At 37.6% G+C, this 23,526-nt stretch overlaps 1 protein-coding gene across 1 annotated transcript; it reads right to left on the reverse strand.

Annotated features, from left to right (window-relative positions):
• Positions 1 to 998: 998 nt before the first annotated feature.
• On the reverse strand, positions 999 to 22,791 carry pcsk7 (proprotein convertase subtilisin/kexin type 7). The gene is made up of 17 exons (XM_030152352.1): positions 22,684 to 22,791; positions 21,020 to 21,324; positions 20,232 to 20,471; positions 19,733 to 19,867; positions 19,212 to 19,377; positions 19,043 to 19,133; positions 18,732 to 18,786; positions 18,370 to 18,508; positions 18,164 to 18,264; positions 13,240 to 13,407; positions 11,261 to 11,365; positions 11,038 to 11,140; positions 8,128 to 8,284; positions 7,888 to 7,982; positions 7,625 to 7,730; positions 5,968 to 6,085; positions 999 to 2,521 (listed from the first exon to the last, which is right to left on the reverse strand). Exons 2-17 carry the CDS (start codon positions 21,263 to 21,265, stop codon positions 2,237 to 2,239), a joined length of 2,310 nt encoding a protein of 769 aa, XP_030008212.1. The 5' UTR covers positions 21,266 to 21,324; positions 22,684 to 22,791; the 3' UTR covers positions 999 to 2,236.
• Between the last annotated feature and the right edge of the window lie 735 nt (positions 22,792 to 23,526).

Here is a 23,526-nt window from a genome sequence, read left to right on the forward strand (position 1 = left end):
CAAATCGAGAAGAAAATATGGAGTCATTATTTTTTGTAGGTTATTAGGCTGTTATTATTTGGCCGTAGATCATATTGGTCTGTATGTGGAACCTGAACTAAAATGAGTTCCACAGCCTTGACTGTGGAATTTTTACACTTTGCAAATTCATCCCATGGGCCGCATTGGAACCTTTGGAGGGCTGCATTTGGCCCCCGGGCCGCATGTTTGAGACCCCTGTCCTATACCTTTTACTATATTAAAAAATATAGTATTTTTTTTTGTATAGTAAATATAGTATTTTTAATGTTGATATGCTTCTTTTTCATTTCAAAATCCTGAGTTTTAGTGAAATATTTGGTTTCATTGGATGAATTCCCTGCTACACACACATGCATGTAAAACTACTATTGTACAGGGTGGGGAAGCAAAATTTACAATGAACATTTAGTTGTTTTTTCTCAGCAGGCACTACGTCAATTGTTTTGAAACCAAACATATATTGATGTCATAATCATACCTAACACTATTATCCATACCTTTTCAGAAACTTTTGCCCATATGAGTAATCAGGAAAGCAAACGTCAAAGAGTGTGTGATTTGCTGAATGCACTCGTCACACCAAAGGAGATTTCAAAAATAGTTGGAGTGTCCATAAAGACTGTTTATAATGGAAAGAAGAGAATGACTATGAGCAAAACTATTACGAGAAAGTCTGGAAGTGGAGGAAGCAACAAAAAACGTACCAAAGCTTTTATTAAAGCTCTCAAATCCAAAATCCTAAAGGATCCAACCAAATCCATGAGAAAAATGGCAATTGAACTAGAGGTAGACAACAAGACCGTTAGAAATGCAGTAAAATATGATTTGAAGATTTAAATTCTCATGACTTTCAATAAACTAATTGGTCATACACTGTCTTTCAATCCCTGCCTCAAAATATTGTAAATTTTGCTTCCCCACCCTGTAATCTAATATGTCTATGTGTGTGTCAGTGTTTGAACAATATGAACAGAACATTCCATCACCAGACTTTTATTATCATTCAGATCACCTGTGACTTGCACAGCAAAACACAGCTTCCATCTTCACTCCAAACATCTTTACATTACAAAATTAGAACTCTTTAATGTAACTTTAAAAACACCTGGTATAAATCTTTGAACATACTTGGTAAATATATGTACAGCAGGCACACAGTATGTACTGTATATATTACACCACTTTAAAAATAAATATGCAAATCCCACACTAGAAAATCCCATTTCAAGTTTTTTTTTTTTCTATCAGTAGTTGGTTGAAAACCTGCAGATAAGAACAGACTTTAAAAAAAAAAATCAAACTACACCTCAGAAAATAAATTCTCTTCTTAAAATACAATACCCTCATAGAAGCTCACATTTGAAGACACTTGTTCATGGAAGACTTTGCATTTAACCACACACACACACACACACACACACAATTTGCATACCTCTGTATATTGCACATCATATCATTGTCTGCAGCGATGCATCCCACCAACCTATAACTCGTACATTCATCACTGACGCTCCCACACATGCAACCTTTAAAACGTCCCTATGCACCATGAGTGGCACGAATAAACAAAACAGGCAAACAAAATGCATCACATACATATACATCACTTATGTGCTGATTTTGCGAGTATAGGCATGTACAGGCTCAATGTGAGGAAAAAAAAAAAAAAGCGAATCAATATGAAATAATGGGGTTCATTCTTGGTAAAATATGGAAAACAAAGGAAATTTGGTTTAAGAACAGAGGTGAGAACAAGAGTTTGACTCAAATTGCCTCAAAGTGAAGTGTAAACGATCCGCCAAACTGTTGTGGCATCTGTCAGGTTTCCTATTACAATCAATTTCCTATTGTTTCCTATTACAATCAGACCCCTGATTTTTGTGTGATTGAGTAGATGCATTCAAGTTGCAGGAAAAAAAACAAAAAAACAAAAAAAAAAAAACACAAAGGAAAAACTTCAATGGAAAATGATGAATGTGAAATCTGTTGCTGACAGAAGTTCACTGGTGTGTGCGGAAAAGAAAACGGGCTGCAGTTCCACAGACCCACACACAACAAGCAGGTTTTCATTGAAGGCCACACATTTGGGGAATACAGAAATGGACAAAATCCACTCCTTCATCAAGCTGAAATGCAGTCCACTGTGACGCTGCCACAGTTAAGGTAAGCCTGAGAGGCGCAGACAGAGTTCTTCCATCCATTTTGTGGCTCTGTGTTATGTCGCCAGTCGGTCTGCGCTTAAAAGTGGTGTGTTCACCTCAGAGTCCAGCACCGTTTGCAGCTCCATGTCTGAGCCCTGCTCCTCTTCCTCCCCGTCATCCTCCCCTTTCTCTACCAACACCTCTTCCACGTCTTTCCCTTGGTGCCCTCTCTTGGCCCTGTGTCCTCCCCGTCTCTTGCCTAAGCACAGACGCCCCCTGAGCTCCATGTTGGTCAGCGTCACCTCCAGTGTGTAGTAGAGAGACCAGAAGAGAGCGAAGCAGCCCAATAACAGCAGGAACTGGAGAGGAGGACGGCACAGAGACACAGAGGACGTCAATAAAAAGCAGCAACAGGAGAAGATGCATACATTTGAAGGAGATGCAAGGTGAACAACTACAACAAACGAGTCCAATGAGAAGAAGTGAAAAGGAAATAATACTGATAAGCATGTACACTATTGGGACGTGCTGAATTCAGGTGTTTCTTTTCTAACAAGGGTCATGGATACAAAACAATAATAACAAATATCATAATACAGTTTTATATTATATCATTGCACTGGTTAGTTGGGTTTAAATTGTTCTATTTGCTTCCAAAATGCCTCAGAGAAGGTTTTTACTTTATTTATTTATTTAATATTTTATTTATTTAATATTTCCCATGCTCTGACAGTAAATCTTAATTTTCTACCACAATTTATCATCTACTTTCTTCAAATTTCACTTAAGGAAATCTCCTATAAAATTTTATGGAAATATTGATGTTTATATCTCAAATCAGCATGAACAGGACATCTTACAGCTGTAGCCGTGATGTGTCCCAATATTTTTGTCCATATAGTTTATAAACACCAATATTTCCTTTTTAAGTTTAATGGGAGATTTTTCTTCCTAAGTGAGATGTGAAGAAAGAAGATAGTTCATTGTGGTAGAAATTATTTACAGTCAGAGCACGAATTTTTTTTTTTTTTTTTTTTTTAGAAATTTAGAGGTAGAACACTTAAAATGATATTTAAAAAAACAAAATCAACATTGAGAGAAAATAAGCCTGCGACAGAATCATTCCTATCTAAATGCTGTTCAGATAACTTTCTTACAATAGTGCTTCCAAAAGTTGCTCAGATTGAGACCCAAAAGATAAACATGACAACTCTTCAGAACCCATGCGTTTCCTGTGTACTTCAGTTTCATTCTGCAGGTGTGCCTGGGTATTAATACTATATATTAATTGTCGTTTACATTTTAAAGAATGATTTACCAAACTATTTTCATATCACTACTTATAAAATATAGACTCACATCTTTTCCCAAAAGTCTGCTCTCCCCTGCATAAAAACTACCACATCTACAACCTGTGGTTCCCCACAGGTCACATATTAGTCTGATATAAGACTATTATACAGTGTTTTAAAGTTGTGTAAATTATCTTTGTGAGATAAACAAAGATTTATGCAACTGTTAATTCACATGTCCACCATTATCTATTATATCACCAATATAAAACTATTATATCTTGTGTATATCAATGTTCTTATTTCATTTATTGGTCGATATATCAGTAATCGGGCAATATATTGAATATTGGCCGGTATATCGGATATTGACTTTTTTTTGCAATTATATTGGTATAGTATATTAAGTATATTGGCATCGGCACCAAAAATCCCATATTGGTCAGGCTCTAATCTTTACTTACTCTTTCTCTGAAAATGATACTGAATAAATCACATATAATTTGTCTCATTTTGTTAAAAAATTAATTGAAAATGCGCATAAAAGTTGTAAATAAAGGAAAAAAATGAATATCCTTTTTGTTAAAAATGAAAAAAAATGTACTAAGACTTTCTTTTTGGTCACTTTATACAAACAATTTATTTACAGGGCTGGCCAAGGGAAGGTTAACATCTAGATTAAAAAATAAATTTAAAATCACCTTTTGAAGACTTATACATTTTGAAAGTATTTTACTTCTCGTGTCCAACACAAGTTTTATTCATTAGAAAAATGTTTTAAAAATACTTAGATGACATTATGTTCTGCATAAATGCATGTTTGCATTCTTTGTTCGCCAATGTCATTCAAAGCATAACTTTGATCCTCTTCTATTGGACCTATATTAGACTTATGATAAGTTGTAAGGTCAATTTAACTCTTTAAGTGCCAGACAGTTAAGGGGCTAATAAGCCTTAAAAGTGCCACAGAATTTGGCCGTTTTTCAGTATTTCGCATCGTTTTTATAATATTTGAAGAATCCTGCAGGAAACCGCTCGGTAACATCCGACCGATTGCTGATTAGATTCAAAACGCACCGGACACAGCCGATTCATTATTGATCATAATTTGCATAATTTATAATAATAATAATTATAATCTTTATTTATATAGCACTTTTCATACATTAAAAACTGTAGCACAAAGTGCTTTACATATCAGTTTAAAAATCAGTACCGCCCCCAACCCACACCCACCCACTCACCCGCACACACACACACACACACACACATATACATGCAAACCCACAAGCTCACACATACTTAAGAAGACTGACTGAGCACGGGTAGACCAGAACAAAAATGTACAAGTAAAAGTAAAACATCAATTTAGGAGGCGCTGTCTCAGGGAGCCATCCGCACCAGGAGGCAGCCGCCGACCCCGGCGACCAGGCACCAGCAACACAGCCCCGCATCCCAACTAGTGGGAGAGGGCCAACTGGGACCCCCACCCACCAGAAAGGAGCGGACCCCAGTGAGAGAAGGCGCCACAGCCCCCGGAGTCCACAGCCGCCCCCCGGCATGGAGGGCTCCCTCTGATGAAACACCGGAGAATAAGAAACATTAAAAAGATATAAAAATATTATTCGGTCGCGTGACCTCAAATTCCCGTCTGCTTGGTCTCAAAAGGGGGACACAGAAAGAACGTCATCGAAATGTGAGAAAGAAATGGGGGTGGACGGTTTGTTTGTACACAAATATGGCGTGTTCTCCAAAGCCGATCTGATCGGCCCGTGGCACTTTACAGGTTGTATTCATAAAGCCGATTTAATCGGCCCATGGCATTGAAAGAGTTAAAAACCTTTAGCTACTCTTTTTATAGTGGTTACAAATATCTAATAAAGTGAGGTAAAATATGTTAAAACGTATAACATTAGTTATACGTTTGACTAGTGATTAGTTATATATTTGACTTTGTAGAAATTATATATGCAATTAATATACTAATAAATATGCTGAATAAACAATTGAAACTTGTAATTATTCTCCCTTGTCCATCCGTTACCAAAACACTCAGCAAAATTCTTGCTATTTTATGCCCTTATATGTTGAAAAATACAAACTGTTTACTGTTTTGCAAAATAGACACCCTAGAGGACCAACAGCAAAGATTTGAAAGTTTTATGAAAATTTAAACCGCACTTTAAGGCAGGTTTTAGAAAGTGGTCAAAAACAGATGTTAATTTTCTGTCCATCCATTGTCGAGGGTTTTTTATTTTTAAGACAGTAAATTAGGTTAAAACATTTTTTTCTATCACATCTAAAAGTGCTCATTATTCCCTGCAAAATGAGGTATCGCTCATCTTTCTACCATAAATAGTTGTGAAAGGGCAAACAAAAATGTAGTAAGGCTGTCCATTCGTCACTGCTTGGCCAGCCCCATACAAAGTCAAAGTCAGTGGTATATACACAGCAAGAGAGAGCTTTGGAAATGAATAAACACCAAGCTTTGGTTGTGTGTAGTCACAGTTTACCTTTAAGCTGTTGGAGGTGAAAGGGCTGACTATCTCTGGAGGGATGTCCAGGCCTGGAGGGCAGGGCAGAGAGAAGTTGCTGTCCAGATATTTGCCACTCATAGCGTCCTCCACCAGCCTGACAATCAGTGCACATTTATTCAATATTAAAAACACCCTTCAACTTGTCAATGCCAGTCAAAAAAAAAAAAAAACCTGAGTAACTGAGCTGTACAAATTTCCTGTATTAGGAGAAATGTAAGTGATTGAGATGGTACTGTATTATAAAAAAAGCAGTTACACCAAATTCTATATTAACTATTTAGGCTGGTGATTAGCAATTATTATTATTATGACTAGTTGATTAATTGTTTGGTTGACCTGCCTATAAATTACTGCCGTAACTTCAATGTCATTATTCTTTCAGACTTTCATACATCTTGTCACCATTCCCACTGATTTTGAACAGCCTGGTCCAGAAAACCACACAGGTTACCAGGAATTCTTTTAACCGGGTAAATAAATTCCTGGAAATAAAAGTTCCTTCAAATGTTGGTAGATACGGGGCTAATGTGTCCATCTCCATTTGTTCATATGGTGCATCTGCTATTCATTTTTAACTGGTAGTTGAAGTTAAAATCTAGCACACAGGCGTCAAACATGCGGCCCGGGGTCCAAATCCAGCCCGCCAAAGGGTCCAGTCAGGCCCCTGAGATGAATTTGTGAAATGCGAAAATTATACTGAGGATATAAGTTATTTTAGTTCAGGTTCCACAAACAGACCAATTTAATCTCCAGTGGGTCGGATCAGTAAAATACTATCATAGTAATCTATAAATACTCACAACTCCACATTTTTCCCTTCATAAATGTAAACATTTTCATGCCATTTTACTCTATTTACACTAAAACAAACTAACTTTTCACAAAAATACGAATAACCTGAACAAATATGAACATTTTGAAATGTCTGAAGTATAATTTTAACAATATCCTGCCTGTTATTAAATGTTTCATGTATTTGTAGATCCACTGTGATCTGTGCGTTGTAATGTGCATGTGTAAATGATAAACTGAGGCAGAATATTGTCAAAATTGCACTTAGTTTTCTTAAGAAATTTCAGTTTGTTCATGTTATTCACATTGTTTTAAAGGATAGTTGGTAAATGTACACCTTTTCATTGCATAATTTTCCTTTTTTTGCTCTAAAACACAGAGGAAAGTTTAGAGTTGACATTTTTTATATATTATTATGTTATTATTTCACTGGTCCGGCCCACCGCAGATGAAATGTGCCTTAATGTGGCCCCTGAACTAAAATGAGTTTGACACCCCTGATCTAGCAGAATGAGAACTAAAAGTGTCTCTCTTCAAATGTCACTGCTGATATCACTGTCTATATCTCATATCTGTCTTTACAAATAAAAAGCTCTTTACAAAGTCTTGTCATTATGACTATATGACATTCCCTAAAATTTTGAGGTGTGAATAATGTTTAAAATAAAAAGCTTTGATGATGACACTTCTGATGATCCAGCTCAGGCTTTAATTTCAGTACTCAAACCAGCAAAACTGAGGATAAATAGAAACAGTGCAACCTGATATGTTCCATGCAAATTGATGTCATTACATTATCGATTAGGTCATGTACGTGTCGTTACATCTTTAATGCTGTTACCTCCGTCTCTCTTTGACCTCGCTGAATGTCATCGAGGAGCCATACAGAGTCAGCTTCCACTGCTTCAACACTCCCACGGCACCACACTGCTGAGTCAAGGGCTCTTCTACGGAGAGCAGCAAAGAGAGGGCAGATAAATGAGGCCAGAAAAGCAAAAACACAGATGGCTGATATTAAGAGACATGACGGTACGTTGCTCTGTTTCAGCTCCTCCTTCTACAAACACTTTAAACCATTAATCATGGACATCAACAGTGCCTTACTGTGGTCAGATATCTTGAGGCGGTACTGGCCTTCAGCTCTCTCGCCCCAGCAGCGCACAGTTGAGAAAGTCCAATCCTGATAACCTGCAGAGTCCCTGTACAAAAAAAAAAAAAAAAAAAAAAAAAAAAAAGATAAACCAATTACATTTAAGGGGCACTTCTTTAAGAGTGCACATCACTGCTACACCTGTTTAGTGCTCTAAAAGTAAACATGTGTAGTATTCGTGTGATTGATGGTACCTGTCAACTGCACGACGGGCCCCGATGACTGATATCATACCACTGGGGCAGACCAACACAATCTCCACATTGCCACGGCAAGGATGGGTTATTGTCACGGTAACGGCTACATGCTCCAGGGTCTGCATCCCAGACTGTCTCAGATCATCGGCAGTGACTGAGGAAGAGGAGACAGATGACTGAGTATGTGTCTATACTATATGTATGTTTTATGCAGACAGCACAGTTACTATAATTTGAAAATATTAGTTTGATTTTTTTTTTTTTTAGTAGTGTTGTTTTTTTAGTTTCGTTAAGTTTACTTACGCACTCATATTTAGGAGTGATAAGTAGACATGTTTTTGTTTGACTTCTGACTAGTTTTAGTTTTGTTACCCCGTCCCCCAAAGGGGAGGCAAGGGGTATTGTTTTTGGTGTAGTTTGTTTCTTCGTTAACACTTTAGCAGCAAAACCACTGGTTGAATTTATACCAAATTAAGTTTATAGATTGCCAGTGACCCAGAATAGATGTGATTACATTTTGGGAAAAGTAGGTTTAAAGTTCAAATTTTTTATGAATTTTTAGCCCCCCCCCCCACCATTAACTTATAATGGCTGAAATTTGTCTATGCTGTCTATGTCTATGCTGACATCAGCACATGCACATACATGATGACATCAGCTGGATTGATGTCCAAATAAGCTACAAAATGTAAGAGGGGTGGGGTTTTTTGTGCCTGGCACCACTTGTATTTAGTTCAGTTTTAGTCCTAGGGAGTCAAGTATTATAAGAAAAGCCTCAATTTATAGAAGCTGAAAAATTCCTTTGTTAGAAGGTCATGTAATGTGCAAAGCCACTTTATTCTTGTACATTGTGAACCAATAACATTGGGGAAACATGTAAAAAGCTAATTTTATCTGCCATTCTAATTTTATTTTAGTTTGTGCTGCATTCCTGTTTTTGAAGACTGATGCTTTTATGTTTATTTCAGTTTACAAAATACTTCTTTTCACTGGTGGTTTTAGTTTTAGTCTTCACTTTAAAAACCTTGAAGAATATAACAAGCCAAGCAATAAAGAGCTACCTGCAAGCAATTTAAGAGTGATTAGATACAAAATACAGCAAAGTCATCATACTTGAGGACATTAAAAGCATACAACTGATAGATAATCAACTATAAGGTGATATTTGTTGAGTTATTGATACATTAGCACAAACTAAAGCAGTTTCAGGTTGTGTTATGGATGGAATAATAATGACATTACAGATCTATAAATGGAAAGCAGTATTCTGTATGACCACCACTATATTATAACAACGCATTCATTGTACAAGTGTAGGAGTCTCAGGTTCTGTCACAGCCGTTAACAGGAGCCTGTCCTGGAGATGAGAATAGGAGCACTGGGAAATAAGTACAGATTCATTTGTTGTTAACAAAAAGTCATTTAAACATGACACATGGAATGCAACCTAGTAAAAACAGCTGATAGTGTCTATTAGACATTTGAAAATCTACACCAGAATTTTACAGTTTCAAAACTGCTTTCAGTAGATTTCATCTATGGCATAGATGAAGTAACTAGTAGTGTCCGACTCTATTCTCTCCGCTGCCTCTGCTGTTGATGCTAGCAGTCAACCTCACCTCCTACTCTTTCAACCTGTGTCTGCTAATTTCTTTGCATTTCTTGGGCTCTCACTGCTAATGAGGCACAGGACTCCTTGACCATGTAGGGCTGCACATGTCCTTAGGACAGGGAGGGACGCGAAAATGAACGAGGGAGCAAGGAGTGTAAACAGAGGTGTGGAGGGAGACGTAAAGGCAGAGGAAAGGGGTGGAGAAAGACGGGGGAGGTCAATGGGGTTGGTACGGGGAAAGAAATAAAGAGGTAAGAAGGTGAGTGTTTGGGAGGAAGAGGAAAAGAGTAAAGGAAAAAAGGAGACAAGGATGTGGAAAAAATAAAAGATTTAGTGTTTTTTTCCTAATCATAAAAGATATGGTAATGGTTGCGCTGTTCTGCTATTAAATTCTATAAGCAACAAAAACTGAGCACGCTATGTTCAAAGGTTAGTGCTCACTGGAACTTTGCATTGAAAAGTTTAAAGTTTGTCTCCATAGAAAGACATTCATACATCTAGTCTAATCAAATCTAATCTAATCTAGACATGTCAATAGCCTCTGCGTTCACATGGGAAAACAGCTGTTTGAAAATACTTAAGGGGCTGAACATTAGCCAGTAAGGCGGCCAAAACACATAGAAACTACAGCAGTGTGACAGGCTAACCTGAACACTGCCCAAAACAAAAACACTGTCAGTGGTTTAACTAAGACTGACTGGACAGATGCATATTAATACTTTGATGTGAATTAATGTATTTTTTAATCTTGCCCAGACATTCTTTGTCAGTGTGCTATGTAGCTGTCAGCAACTCTGTCATATTGTATGAAAGCACAGAAACACACACGTCACTGGCGTTGCTCCTGACCACAGTGAGGCCAGAAAAGAGGGAAGATACAGATCGAGAGACGAGGGAGAAGGAAATGTTTCTGTTAGAATGAGGTCACCGTGAGGATATGAGAAACACACAGATGGTAAGTATGAGGGAATCGAAGAGGTGACAAACAGAAAAGGATCAGAGACTGAGAGGACATGCACAAAACAGACAGATTAGGGAAAATGTAGAAGACGAAGAAGGGAGGAAATAAAAGAAGTTGCAGCAAATCTCAAACAGTAATTCAATGTGTGCGTAGGAACATGTAATCAAGAGAACATTACCTAATATGGACAGACAGACTCACTGAGGAGCGAGGGAGGGAGGGAGAGAGAGGGGGTCGTCGTCTATGAAGCAGATTGTATAAACTCTGCAATCAGCTGTCCAGAGCTGATGTAGAGACAGTAAGAGAAGAGAAGCAGCACAACAGATGTATTTACCGGTCCAGGTGCGAATCAGTTCATTGGAATAGGTCAGGATAGGCATATCCTCCTTTATCACTGGGCTCTGATACGACACGAGGAAAGGCACAGACTCCCACACCTGATAAAAGAAAGAAAAACAAAACCTCTTGTATTTCCAGGACTAAGCTACGTGTTGAAAACTGATCCAAACATCCTAGTGTCTGTAGCCTTATTTTTGTGTACAATGCACTAAAAATACCTTGGCAGCATTGACCAGTCTCCATGCATTGAGCAGACCGAAGCCATGCTGGTGGCTATGATGTAAACCGGCTCCATTCACCCTCCAGTCTGCACTGCTGTCACACTGTTTAACACATAAGGCTGCATGGTAACTTTATATAACACAATTTGTCCCATTGACAGTTCAAAGTTCATTCATGTAGGAAACATTCAACATCACAAGAACAAGACAATGAATACTTCAATTGGGACTGTACAATATTATCAAAATCCCATAACAGTACATATTATGATACAGCATATTGTGTGTAAATTGTGTATTTGACTATTAAATCTGTGCATCCCTTGGTGGCCATGTTGACATCAGCTATTGGCAAATAACATAATACTTCACCAATGGTAGTGGATGATATTTATCTTCTGGTTTGTTGAAAATCTCTGGGGCTAAATTGTTATTTTAAAACACAGTATATATATATATTGGCCCAGAATTTCACAGTTAGAATACCCCCCCCAAAAAACAGCCAAATGGACATGTCTATTACTTGTTACATTTATAACTACACTCTTAACAAATAAAAGATAGTTATTACTCCTATTTTATTATTTTTCCTCCTTTCAGCCAGAACCTTTGTCCATATTTGCACATAAAATACTAATGCCTGAATGTAAAAAGCTCAAAACAGCAGACACCTTTCAAGAGAGCTGCAAACAAAATAATTCTAAATAAAAAGATCTAAGGTGTGTGAATATCGTTAAAATACTAGAAATGCTTAAATTGTAGCAGTAAACAAAAATGAATGCAGGTCAAAAATAAATACTATCATTAATATGTATTTGTAGTGTGTAAACCTGGACTACTTCTGAGATAGAACCACAACATCAAAATAAGGCTTTAATGTAAAAAATTGTAAATAAATAAATAAGTAAAGAAAACACAGCAGGATGATGAAAAAACTCTGATTTTCAACATGTTTCAATTTAATTAAATAAATAATGGAGAAAATTACAGAAAAGATGGATGTTTTTCTATCACCGTATCACACAGTTATAATATCAGTTAAGCTAAAATTCTAAATTACTGACTAAAACAACATTTGCACAGGAGAAGTATCTGTGTTTTACTCAAATTTACCCAGATTATTCCATGTTCTCAAGTCAAGGACTGGCTCATTACTTACAGGTAACTGTTGTAAGATAGAAACATGTTCCATACTTTTGCTGCCATGCATATCATCCATCTCATCATCTTTGGACTTTTTGAGGGATTTTAGTGTGCTCTTTCAATAAATGTACAAGCTATATTGTGACATGATCCTCCTAAATTCCTAGCCAAAGCACTTTCATTTATCATCACCAGCTTAGCCTCTGTAGTTCTCAACTAGGAAATAAATTCAATATTTTCATTCTTTGGGAACAAAAAATGTGGTTTTGCAGGACCTTTGTGTTTTGTCATTTGGGGAGGAATTTTTACTCCATGGCCGATCACAATAGGAGTACAGGTAAACTTTGCAACTATTGGCCCAATCCCAATTCACCACTTGGCCCTCTCCCTTAAGCCCTACCCCGCCATTTTGCGCATTCACATGAAGGGGTAGGGGTGTCTCGATTCTCAATGAGTCGGGAAGACAAGGGCTAAGGGGGAGGGCTGTTTGGCCCGAGAAACTGAGATTTTTCAGAACCACACTACAAACTACTTAGAAATTTCCCATAATTCTGTTCGAATCATCAGCAAAATGGAGGCAAACACAGCAAAAAAGTAGTGCAATGAAAGAAACATACAAATGTAAATATTTTCTTTGTAAATAACGTTATCATTTGATCGTCTGTTTAGCCCCAGCCCCTTATAGTAGTAGTGTCAAGTTTAAGGGCGAAAATGAGAATTGGGATTGGGCCAATACAAATTATTATAGGCCCACAGGTAATAATGATAAATGATAATAATAAAAATATCATACAGTAATGATTCAACTACCTGCCTGACCTCATGACACTAACCTTGGTGGCAGTGAAGGTGATGATGTGCTGGACGTCCCTCCAGCTGAGGCAGGGTCGAACCTGTAGCATAAGAGCTACCATTCCGGCTGCCAGCGGGGCAGCAGCCGACGTACCAGTGTGGCCCTCTGTACAGCCCGTCCCCTGCTGCATGGACCAGTCTGATGTCACCTACAGCAAGAGAGAGATGGGTTACAGCCACACTGCAAAAACAACATCAGGGTACCGGCAGGAGCCCAAACACATGCACATATATGTACAGGGTATCCACAAAGTCTCTTTACAATTTAAAAAATGTATTACAAAAGCAACTGACGAGATAACTTAATTAGATTTGTTTCATGTACTCAGTGGTTATCAGAGTTTTTAATCACATTGTGGGTTTATGGGCAATTGAATCATTGGTTAATTTTGCTTGTATGTATGTATGTATGTATGGATGGATGTATGGATGTATGTATGGATGACAACTTGATCAATGAGTCTCCTGACAAGGGGACACATTTACTGTGGGTGGTCAAATTCTGGACACAGTGTGCATGAGAACCACACAACAGGGTTTAAAACTAAAGAATACGAGTCTTAAAGTGTATGTAAAATAGTGAAGCATATAAATAAAGAGGTTGAAATCCAGAAGGACAGTAGTGAACCAAGATTAAGTATACAATCAGGCAAAAAAAAAAAAAAAAACCCATACTACATGACAGGATGTGTGAGATCTAAGGGAAAGGTCAAAGAACGCATACAACTGAAAACATGACATAACATCTATCATGTTTACTGCAGAATTATACACATACAGCAGTAACAGCCTGCGTGATAGATGGGCCACAGCGATGTGTGCTGCGGAATTCCTTCATGCTTACACACGAAAAAACACGTGGGCTTTTTCCAACAGCTGTCCCACCAATTGACAAAAAGGTTTACTCGAGGCAAGGCATGTTCATCTACATGGTGACAATATACAAATATGCAATGTAGAGGACAGTGTCATACATTTTATGCAAATGAGATTACAACCTAGAATGTAGATTGCTGTGGTTTACCAGAAGAACTCCATGTTGTGGTTGGCTGCATGTTGTACGTTTTCATAATATCCAAATATCTGAAATATCAATTCCTTACATAAAATGAACGTTTGCCAGAGGCACTTAAAAAATAAAGTCATAAACTGTAATTTTCTGCATTTTCTATAACTGTTAATGATTTTCTGATGAGAATGTTCCCTTTTTTGCCACCTTAGAATTCTAAAATAACATGCATTAGTAAAGGCAGCTGTTCTTGGTTGGCTAAATGGGCTCCACAGAATAATACACTAATAGGCCACTGTGTGGTTAGCACTTGGCCCATGAGCTCACTGCAGTTGCTGGTGGATTACTCTTCTTCAGAGCAGCCAATCATGGCTAAGTTTTTCTCCCGGTGGCAATGACATCCCTGTTCCAAACTGTGTTACCATGGTGACACCCACAAACAACAGCAAATAGAGGTCAGTGGCTTCACTGGGGCACTTACTGCTGTCATCATCAATCACTGTTTCAGATTAAAATAGAAGCTGTACCTCCTCATGGTGAGTGTGGCTGTTTTCAAGATTTCTAACATTCATCTTCAGTTCTAAAAAATTATCTTTGAAGAACAATGTGGACACTATACTCAATTAAGCTTATTATTAAATCTCAGCTGATGACTATATCTGTTCAGGTCCATTTCCAGCTTAAGGAAACATGCCTGTAACATCTTGCATGTCTTTTCTTCCTTGTAACATTATTCAACACTAGTCATCTTTTGAACGTGTGTTTTCTGTCAGACAGTTATCATTTTTGCCTGGTAAAACCTATATTGAAAGAGCTTTAAAGGTTTTCAGGCAAAACATCCTTTAGTAAAGTTCAATGACAACTTTGTCCATGAACTTTTCAATGACTCAGTAGCTGCTGCTCTTTTTAATGCCAAGTGCACTCAGGATGCCAATGGCTGACTGCTGTAATGTTTGTATAATCCTTGGGTCAATTTGACCCCATTCAATGTATATCATTCAAAAAAATAATAGTTGACTTTTTTGCTTCGTATTTCATGACTTTTCCTAATTTGATGGGGACAACTGATTAAGCATAAAGTGATGATGATGATATTTTTTCAATGTGCTGAACACATATTATACGCATTGGTGTTCCTCTGGGGTGACCTCGAGCTGTTTTAGCTGTAAAACTTCCCCACACCTGCAGGGACAGAGTTGGGGAGCGCAACTATTCCCACGAGAACTTTGATACTTAGTCCGATTAGGTTCATCTGGTCTACTGAAAATATAAAGGTTTCCTTTTTTCGGTTACATCCTGGATACAACAGCTGACAATGACACGTCACAGTAACATCAGGTGACCAATCTGAGGAAGGCTATAGGTTGTAACCGAAACATGTCAAGGAAAAAAAATGTACTTTTTCTATCTGTTTGACAAAAAAGAAAAAAGGAAACATTTTACTTTGATACTTCTCGTGGTGTGGGCATGTGGGAAACAATTTGACTTGTGAACTCCTGCCAAAATGAAGAAGACAATGCAGGCTTGCAAGCTGATCACATCCAAGTCTTTCCAAGTACACATGCCTCCCCTCTAACATTATCATCTCAAGTACAATATTGACAGTAATAATAATAATAATAATAATAACAATAATAATATAAACAAAATGCCTGACAAAAACTTGGTCAACAATTTTATGCAAATCATTTTCTGGAGGCAAATTTCCCTGGGGTCAAATTGACCCCAATGGCAAAATGTGTTGGCAATATTTGAGGATAATAGGAAGGTTAATGCTTTAATGTTTTAAGGGGGTCATATTTTGCTAAACCCACTTTTATTGGTCTTTGGTACATTTGTTTGTGTATTTGGACCCTAATAATTCATAAAGTTTATATTTGAACCCTCCAGGTGCTGCAAAGCTATCTTTATATTCATTTCAGCAAAAATCGAGTGGATTTCTACAACCTATTTTAATTCCTGTTTAATTTGTTACATCTATAACTAGTTACGTCACAACATTTGCACATACAAGGTCAAGACATCCAATGAACATTTCTCCGAGTAAGCCATAATTGTTTGTCAGCAGGAGCGGTTGTAGTCCATATGAAAAATATGTCCAAACTTCGAGCCGATTACAATTAACGATTAAATGTTGAAATGTTGCTGAACGGGACAGAGCAGCACAGCCAACAACCTGGATGGAGTGGGGCGTGAAGTGGCTTGTGCATTTAAAGGGCCAGCGCTCAAAATGACCATACTGGTGCCATTACTCACAAATAGGGCTGAAGATGGGCCTGTGGAGTTGAATTAATGAAGAATTCAGACCCAAGCAGAGCATTTACAGTTCATGTAGACCACAGAGAAATGTTTTAAAATGCATAATTCCATTAAAAAAAAGTTAAATACCACTCCTTTAATATACATTTAAACTGGGTGAGCTGGCCAAAGGATGACGTGACAGTCTTTTGAGAGTCATGATTCATGATTGAAATCATTATATTTCTCCCATCTTATAAAATGTAAGCTAATTTTCTAGTCTCTAGTGTTTGTCTTATTTTTTTATGATGTTAGTATGGCTTTGGCTGTATGTCACGGCTGTGACCAAGACTGAAACTGACAAAATCAAGAAAAAACATGAAACAAATCAACTAATTAATGAGTGAATACATGTCCACATCTAGTACATATCTGCAAAGACACAGTCCTGCCAGAATTTTCTAGTGAACCAAGAAAATGTGCATGCTCCTCCTTTACGATAAATCATGATTTAAGATCACGCAATCCCCTACACTACCTCAAATACAAGAATATTTTTGAAATATTTTTTATAGCTGGTTTGCATTTGCCTCAGTAATTCAGGAGGAAAACCTTTAATTTAATTGTAAAATGAAGCATTATTTAATTATCATCAGTTGTTAACCAGGTCTCTCCTTTAGAAGCCGCTGGGGGAGTGGAACAAGAACTTTTCAACACAACAGGGGTAGAGCCAAACTGCTGATATGTCAGTCAGCCGATAATCTGTGCCCTTTTTCATGTCATAAGCCTTCTTCCACTTTAAGGGTTTTCAAAACATTCCTTATTGCCAATATAAGCTGTGCAGTGTCAGAAAGGGCTGTTGACAGATAAAGTTAAGGGCTTTCAGTACTTTACTTTATCTGTCACACAACTGTGATTGAACTTAGCAAACAAAGTTACAAATTTGCAAGTTGAAAATACTAACTTCTTTGTGACTGATTATTTCAAGACCAATATTGAACATTGTAATGACCCCTTGGCCACCCCTTTTTGACAATGTAACTGCACCGATAAACCTGTTACTCCAAAATTTGACATGTCCAAGAGCTTCCCAAGTTGCACCTAAACACCAAACATGAAGGGGGTCGGGCAATCTGGTGAAGAGTACGATGGACAGACACAGACAGAAGCCCCAGGGTACAACAGTACCCCTTTGCCCAATGACTGAGGGCTACAAAGCCAAAATCCTTATGCAGCTGCTGTCATCAACATGTGGAAGTTTAATTTATCACATACTGCGTTAAAAAAATAAATAAATAAATAAATTATTACCACTAACCCATGAACAGCATAGCAACATGTGAAACATTTTAGAAGGGACTGCTGGTTTACATCTAGATTTTTCATGACAGGGTTTGATTTCTATTAAATACTTGTTCCTTTGTCTGTCTCTCTGTTTTTGTAGTGAACTGAGCTGTATTAAAACACAACATCACTATTCATTTTGCTCACTCATTACTCTTAATTAAATAAGATGAAACTGATTTGAGAGCATTGTAAATTTTTGACTGAAAAGTTTCAGATTTGTCTGTTAAAATATGTTCTTTCTGGACATGAGATGGTCAAGAAAAATGTGGTGAAGTCTCTGGTGTGCATGTGTGTGTTAATGTAAGACCTACAATGCTCCTCAGCCTGTTGCCTCCACTGCTAAACGTGACAGCCAGCATGGATGCACACTCCTCTGCATAGAATGGCATCCTGCCTCTTTCATCCACTGCTCCTGTAAAAGATCAAAAATTAATGCATTGCCCAACATGCACCTGTAAAGATCTGATACACAGAAAAGTTACACAGAGAATCCCCCACACTGAAAATATCTACTTACCTATGGTGATGGTGTAAATGGAATTGGCATAACCATCATAGTTGCAGTTGTCATTGTATTGACCTCCATTGCCACTAGCAACGACAAAGATGCTGCCAAAACCTCGTCTGCCTGCAATCACTCCATGCTGCAGCGCTGCCTGTGGAGGAAATTATTATTTTTTTAAATCCCATTTTATGTTTGCTTCTATTTAATGAAAGAGTTTACTGGAAGATTAGACTCTGTGAGTTAAAAAAAGTGGACAAAAACAGTCAAATTAAAGAACTGCATGTACACCTTTCCTTTAGGTGTAGGCTGCTGTAACTAGTCTATGGCTGTGTACTGCCCTCTGCAGGACAAAGAGAGTTCTGCATCCTTCTCACCTTGCCCAAGGGATGAGGTCCATCAACAGTGTGTCCATCATCATCTGGGCCCCAACTAGGAGAGAAAATAACCTCAGTAAGAAGCTGAATGAAACTTTCACGATATGATAGGGCTTTCTCTATGACTCATTATTAGTTCATAAAATATTATATTAATTAGGGTACATGGATATCAAAGTGCCATTAAGTAAACAAAGCCATCAGATGATTTCTTGTAAAACTAAATTAAGTTTGAAGAATTTTGGGACCAGTGCAAAGTTAAACTACTGTAACAAAATATAGCTCACACAAACCCATTGCATGACTGTTACCTGCAGCTGTAGATGTCATTAACTTGGTAATGTTTATTAAAGGCTATGGCCTCCAGGCTGTCTGTCAGCGGGCCATCCAGGACTCGAATACCTCAAAAAGAAAAAAATATTAAAACCTGTACATCCATGTTTTGAGCAGCGGTATAGGATTAAACTATCTTGCCTATACCTGCCACCTTGCTGCCATAAGCCACCCCAACAGCACAGAAACTGTTGTTGGGAACGGCTGCAATCTCTCCTGCACATCGCGTCCCATGATGATTGTCGCTGTGGGCATCTGGATGAGGCATTGGGTCTGGGTCATTGGAGTTTAAGTCATAACTGCCCTCTGGGCTCTGAGAGAAAGAGACAAAATAATTGTGGGTAAATTGGCAAATACAGAGGAAAAGACAAATCTCACTGAATTGACCGTACAGGATTTCAATTGGTTTCCATTTATTAAAACGACTTCCAGTCTATTTTGAAAAATTTCCACAGTGCTGACATTACTTGTCTACCACGTACCTGCTGCACTTAACTGTGAACGTCACGCTGCTGTAAAGTGGTATCGGTGTGTTTGTACTGGAGCACTTTTACGAGTATAAGTAGAAGTATTTGTATTGGACCGATACCCGATACTGGTAATCGCATTGGTGCTTCCCTAAATAATACTCTGATCAAAAAATGGAATAACTGTTAGTTTTGACTTACATAGTTGGGCTGAATGTCCTGGTGGGTGTGTTCCACTCCATCATCGACCACCACTACTGTGACTCCCCGGCCAGTGATGTTACGTTCCCACAATCCTGTCACATTGATGTCCATACCCTTATTAATATCATTGTGCTGTATAGAGAAGAAACGTGGGAGAAGTAAAGAGAGGATGAGGTAACTGAGCTACAGTAAGGGTAGCGCTTCTACACACAGAAACAGTGATTGTCCCCCCATATGTATATATGTGCTTTAAATACTGAATAAAACATGATAGTTGGAATTAAAATATATAACAATTTGTAGTAAAAGCAACATGTAAGTACAAACAAACATATAATAATCTTTCAAATATGACTACTTACTTTTGTACTTTTTTTTTTTATGGCTTTTGTGTTGTAATTGTATTCCTGTGTGGTTGAAACTGGTCTAAAAATATGACTGGTGGAAAAAGAGTTCAGTAATGGCCAATTGTGGATCCTAGTGAAAGATTGCTCACCAGGTGCCACTGTTGAGGGTACCGGGGATCATTGAAAGCCACAGATCTTTTGGAGCGGCTGAGCACTCTTTCCTGGGAAAACCACAGGACATGAGGGTGGGCTGCCAGAACATCCCCAGGCTGGACACTCTTTCTCCAAACACTAGCAGACTCAACATCAGGTTTGCCAGAACACAGTAAGTAATGGCCTTCCAGCTGTCCAATCTGGCCCTGGTTCTGCAGCCCTGCCTGCTCTGCTACCTGGGAGAGACAGTATGAAAATATGTACAAACTACATTACAACAACGCATGATTTTTCTTTGACTAGGGACACTTTTTAGCTCTTCTACTTTGCTGAACCCTGGCACAGAAACAATACACACCCAGTATATAAAACAAACTATCATGTAAACTGCAAGCAGTTAACATAGGGTAGATCACAATTTTGCCATATAAAGATTTAACAAAGCTACATTAACATGTACTTTTAACATATGTACATGAGGATTAAGTTTATTGGTAAAAAATTGATTTCAAAACTTAAAATTTTGCTGTGACAAACAGGGCAGGGTGAAGCACATAACTGAAAAAACTCAGATTAAGCCAACAGTCGGACAATTACTATAATCCTCTGGGGAAGACAATTACAGTAATTACAGACCCTACTGAAATAAGTAAGATATTTTACACCACCAATTCCAAGTAGATTGAATGGATTTATATACAGGTCAATGTCTATTCCTATCCTAAAAAAATAACAAAAACAAAAAGCAAACACGATCAGACAGATTGTAAATGAAGCACCATACCCTGTTGGCTATCAAATCCAGGTCGTCAGAGCTCTCTTCACCATATTCTCTCTCCAGATTTTTGTTAGTGTGGAGTTTTACTGCCCAGGACTGACCCGGACCACAGGACGCCGATGGCCAGGGTGGGCCAGAGGAGGAAGAAAAGGGAGATGATGGAGAAACAGAGGGCAAAAGGGCTAAAAGCAAAAGGGTAAAAGATGACAGAAATACAAGGACGAGGAATGGAAAGACATATGATGTTGCCATGGCAGCCAAGGGCGACTCACGGGGTCCACCAGGCAAGCCCTCTTCATCTGATCCTCAACCTGAACATGAGGCAGCAAAGATTGTGTTATTAATTAGAGTAATGTATGTGAATAACCTGCTGGTGGCTTATCATCTATGTGCTGCATTCAAAAACCACGTATCATCTTCACAGTACCATTCTAAATGGACACCAGTTCAGAGCACTGTGGCCGTTCCATGTTTGATTAACACTCCACTGATACATGCAAGCGCCTGCACTAACATCTGTGAAGAGGGTTTTACACATGAATGCGATTTAGTTAACACTGGGCTAACAGAAAGATGGAATTTAATAGTATTTTTTATTAAAATCAGCATTTCAGAATAATTCAGATTTATTTTTAATACTTTAAATGACTGGAAATGACAAAAAATTAAAGGCATACACAAATAAAATAATAAGAATGTATAGATATTTAAGTCAGTATTATCTGACAATGAAAATCAGCAAATAAGATGACAGCTCACTAAGAGCAGGGGCCAATATTTATCTTTTGCGTTATTTCATGGATCTGCATAATTTAACGTATTCTCATTCGAAGAAAGTTGAACTTGAAAAGGCTGAACTCATCACATCTACATCAAAACACTCAAGGAAAACATATTAATATATCAATTTATATAGTTGGGGGAAAAACCGACTTAATACTTGCCTAAACTCACTGAACATTAAACTCAAAGTAATCAGGAAAAACCCAAAAGTTAAGTTAGTACAACCCTACTTTACTACTTAAAGGTTAATTTAATTTATTCCAGTTACCTTTTCTGTATGGTGCTTGAATTTCTTGTTTGTATATTACTTAAAAATTCATAATGTAGTTGGTTGGAGGTTCAATAAAAGAACAACTAAGGAAGAAAGGAAAACGACAGTATACCAATACTTTAACACGTTAAAATAACCTTATAATTGTACTCGCCCTTAAAAATGTACATTAACAACAAAAGCTGAGCTGTTAATACTATTAACATCATAAAACATGAGACCAAAACAGCTGCTACAATTTTCAGACTTGCTTATCATCAAACCTGTTAGCATTCAGGTAAGCTAATGTTAAGCTAGCTCTCAATTTTGCTGATGCCTAGTTTTTGTTTAGGTCAGCTAGCCAAGTGGACAGTTAGCTGAGGTTTATCAATTGATGAACAACGTGTGTAAAGATACAGCTTAAACACAGCGATTTAATACATATACGTGTACGAGTCAGTAACAACAAAACACTCTTAAAACAACTTGGGAGTGCAGCCAGACTCCAGTTTCAACGGCAATGGTCGGTAAGCTAACGAGCTAGTAACCTAAAGCTAACTAGAGGAAATACGGCAAATTTTATAAAATACTAATCAGTCGCCATGAAAAACAAAACACTCGAATAGTTATACCTTACCTTTCCAGTGATAATGTGTCATTAATTTTGTGGGAAATGGTTGAGTAACGTTGAGCTTCTCATCTCATTTCCGTAACACACAGGTAGCAATTTGCGTGCCTTGTGTGACGTCACCAGAAGTTACGCAAACCAACGTACAAGCCGATTGGTCAACAGCTAGACCCAGCTTCAGTGGGCGGGATTCATATATTTCCCGGAGATCATTGTTATTATTTATGAATGTTTGTCCCAACACTAACGACATTTTTCCATTAATATGTTTCAAAATTGTAATATCTGTATGTTACTTACACTGGAGACAGCCAGCTAAGACAGTCCATACAAATGTGTTGATTTCACAATTAAAAATTCTCCATTATCTCGTTGCTATAGCCAGGGGTCTATTTTTTTCTTTTCTTTTCTTTTCTTTTCTTTTCTTTTCTTTTCTTTTCTTTTCTTTTCTTTTCTTTTCTTTTCTTTTCTTTTCTTTTTTGATTATAGCAAAGTAAAAATATCTACTGTAATGCAAACATTTAATTTAGCAGATAAATTTCAGTCAGACTGAAGTTTGAATGCAGTCATAAAACACTTCTTTGCTTTAGAAGCAGAATTTGTCTGATGTTACATTAACTTCTTTTTTGGTCTGCATCACAGTGCTTTATGACAGACTGACAATCAATAAAAGTTGTAATAGTAAAATTAATAACTAAGAAAACCTCAGAAACTACTTCAAATACTTTATTACAGTACACTACTGCATGAAGTGCAGAACTGTACATGCAAACAACAAGGACTTTATCGATCCTTTATTTATGCATTTAAACAAGAACAGATCAGTAGAATGCTAGAATTAGCTTTGGAGGT

The sequence above is a fragment of the Sphaeramia orbicularis genome, chromosome 13 (assembly GCF_902148855.1).
Source record: "Sphaeramia orbicularis chromosome 13, fSphaOr1.1, whole genome shotgun sequence".
In the NCBI taxonomy this organism is placed as follows: domain Eukaryota; kingdom Metazoa; phylum Chordata; class Actinopteri; order Kurtiformes; family Apogonidae; genus Sphaeramia; species Sphaeramia orbicularis.

Coding starts and splice junctions, on each gene's coding strand:
- pcsk7 (XM_030152352.1), bottom strand. CDS start 21,265: ATGGCAACATCATATGTCTTTCCATTCCTCGTCCTTGTATTTCTGTCA. Junction 19,378..19,732: donor AGGACATTCAGCCCAACTAT/GTAAGTCAAAAC, acceptor TCTTTCTCTCAG/AGCCCAGAGGGCAGTTATGA. Junction 7,983..8,127: donor GCCCGTCGTGCAGTTGACAG/GTACCATCAATC, acceptor TTTTTTGTACAG/GGACTCTGCAGGTTATCAGG.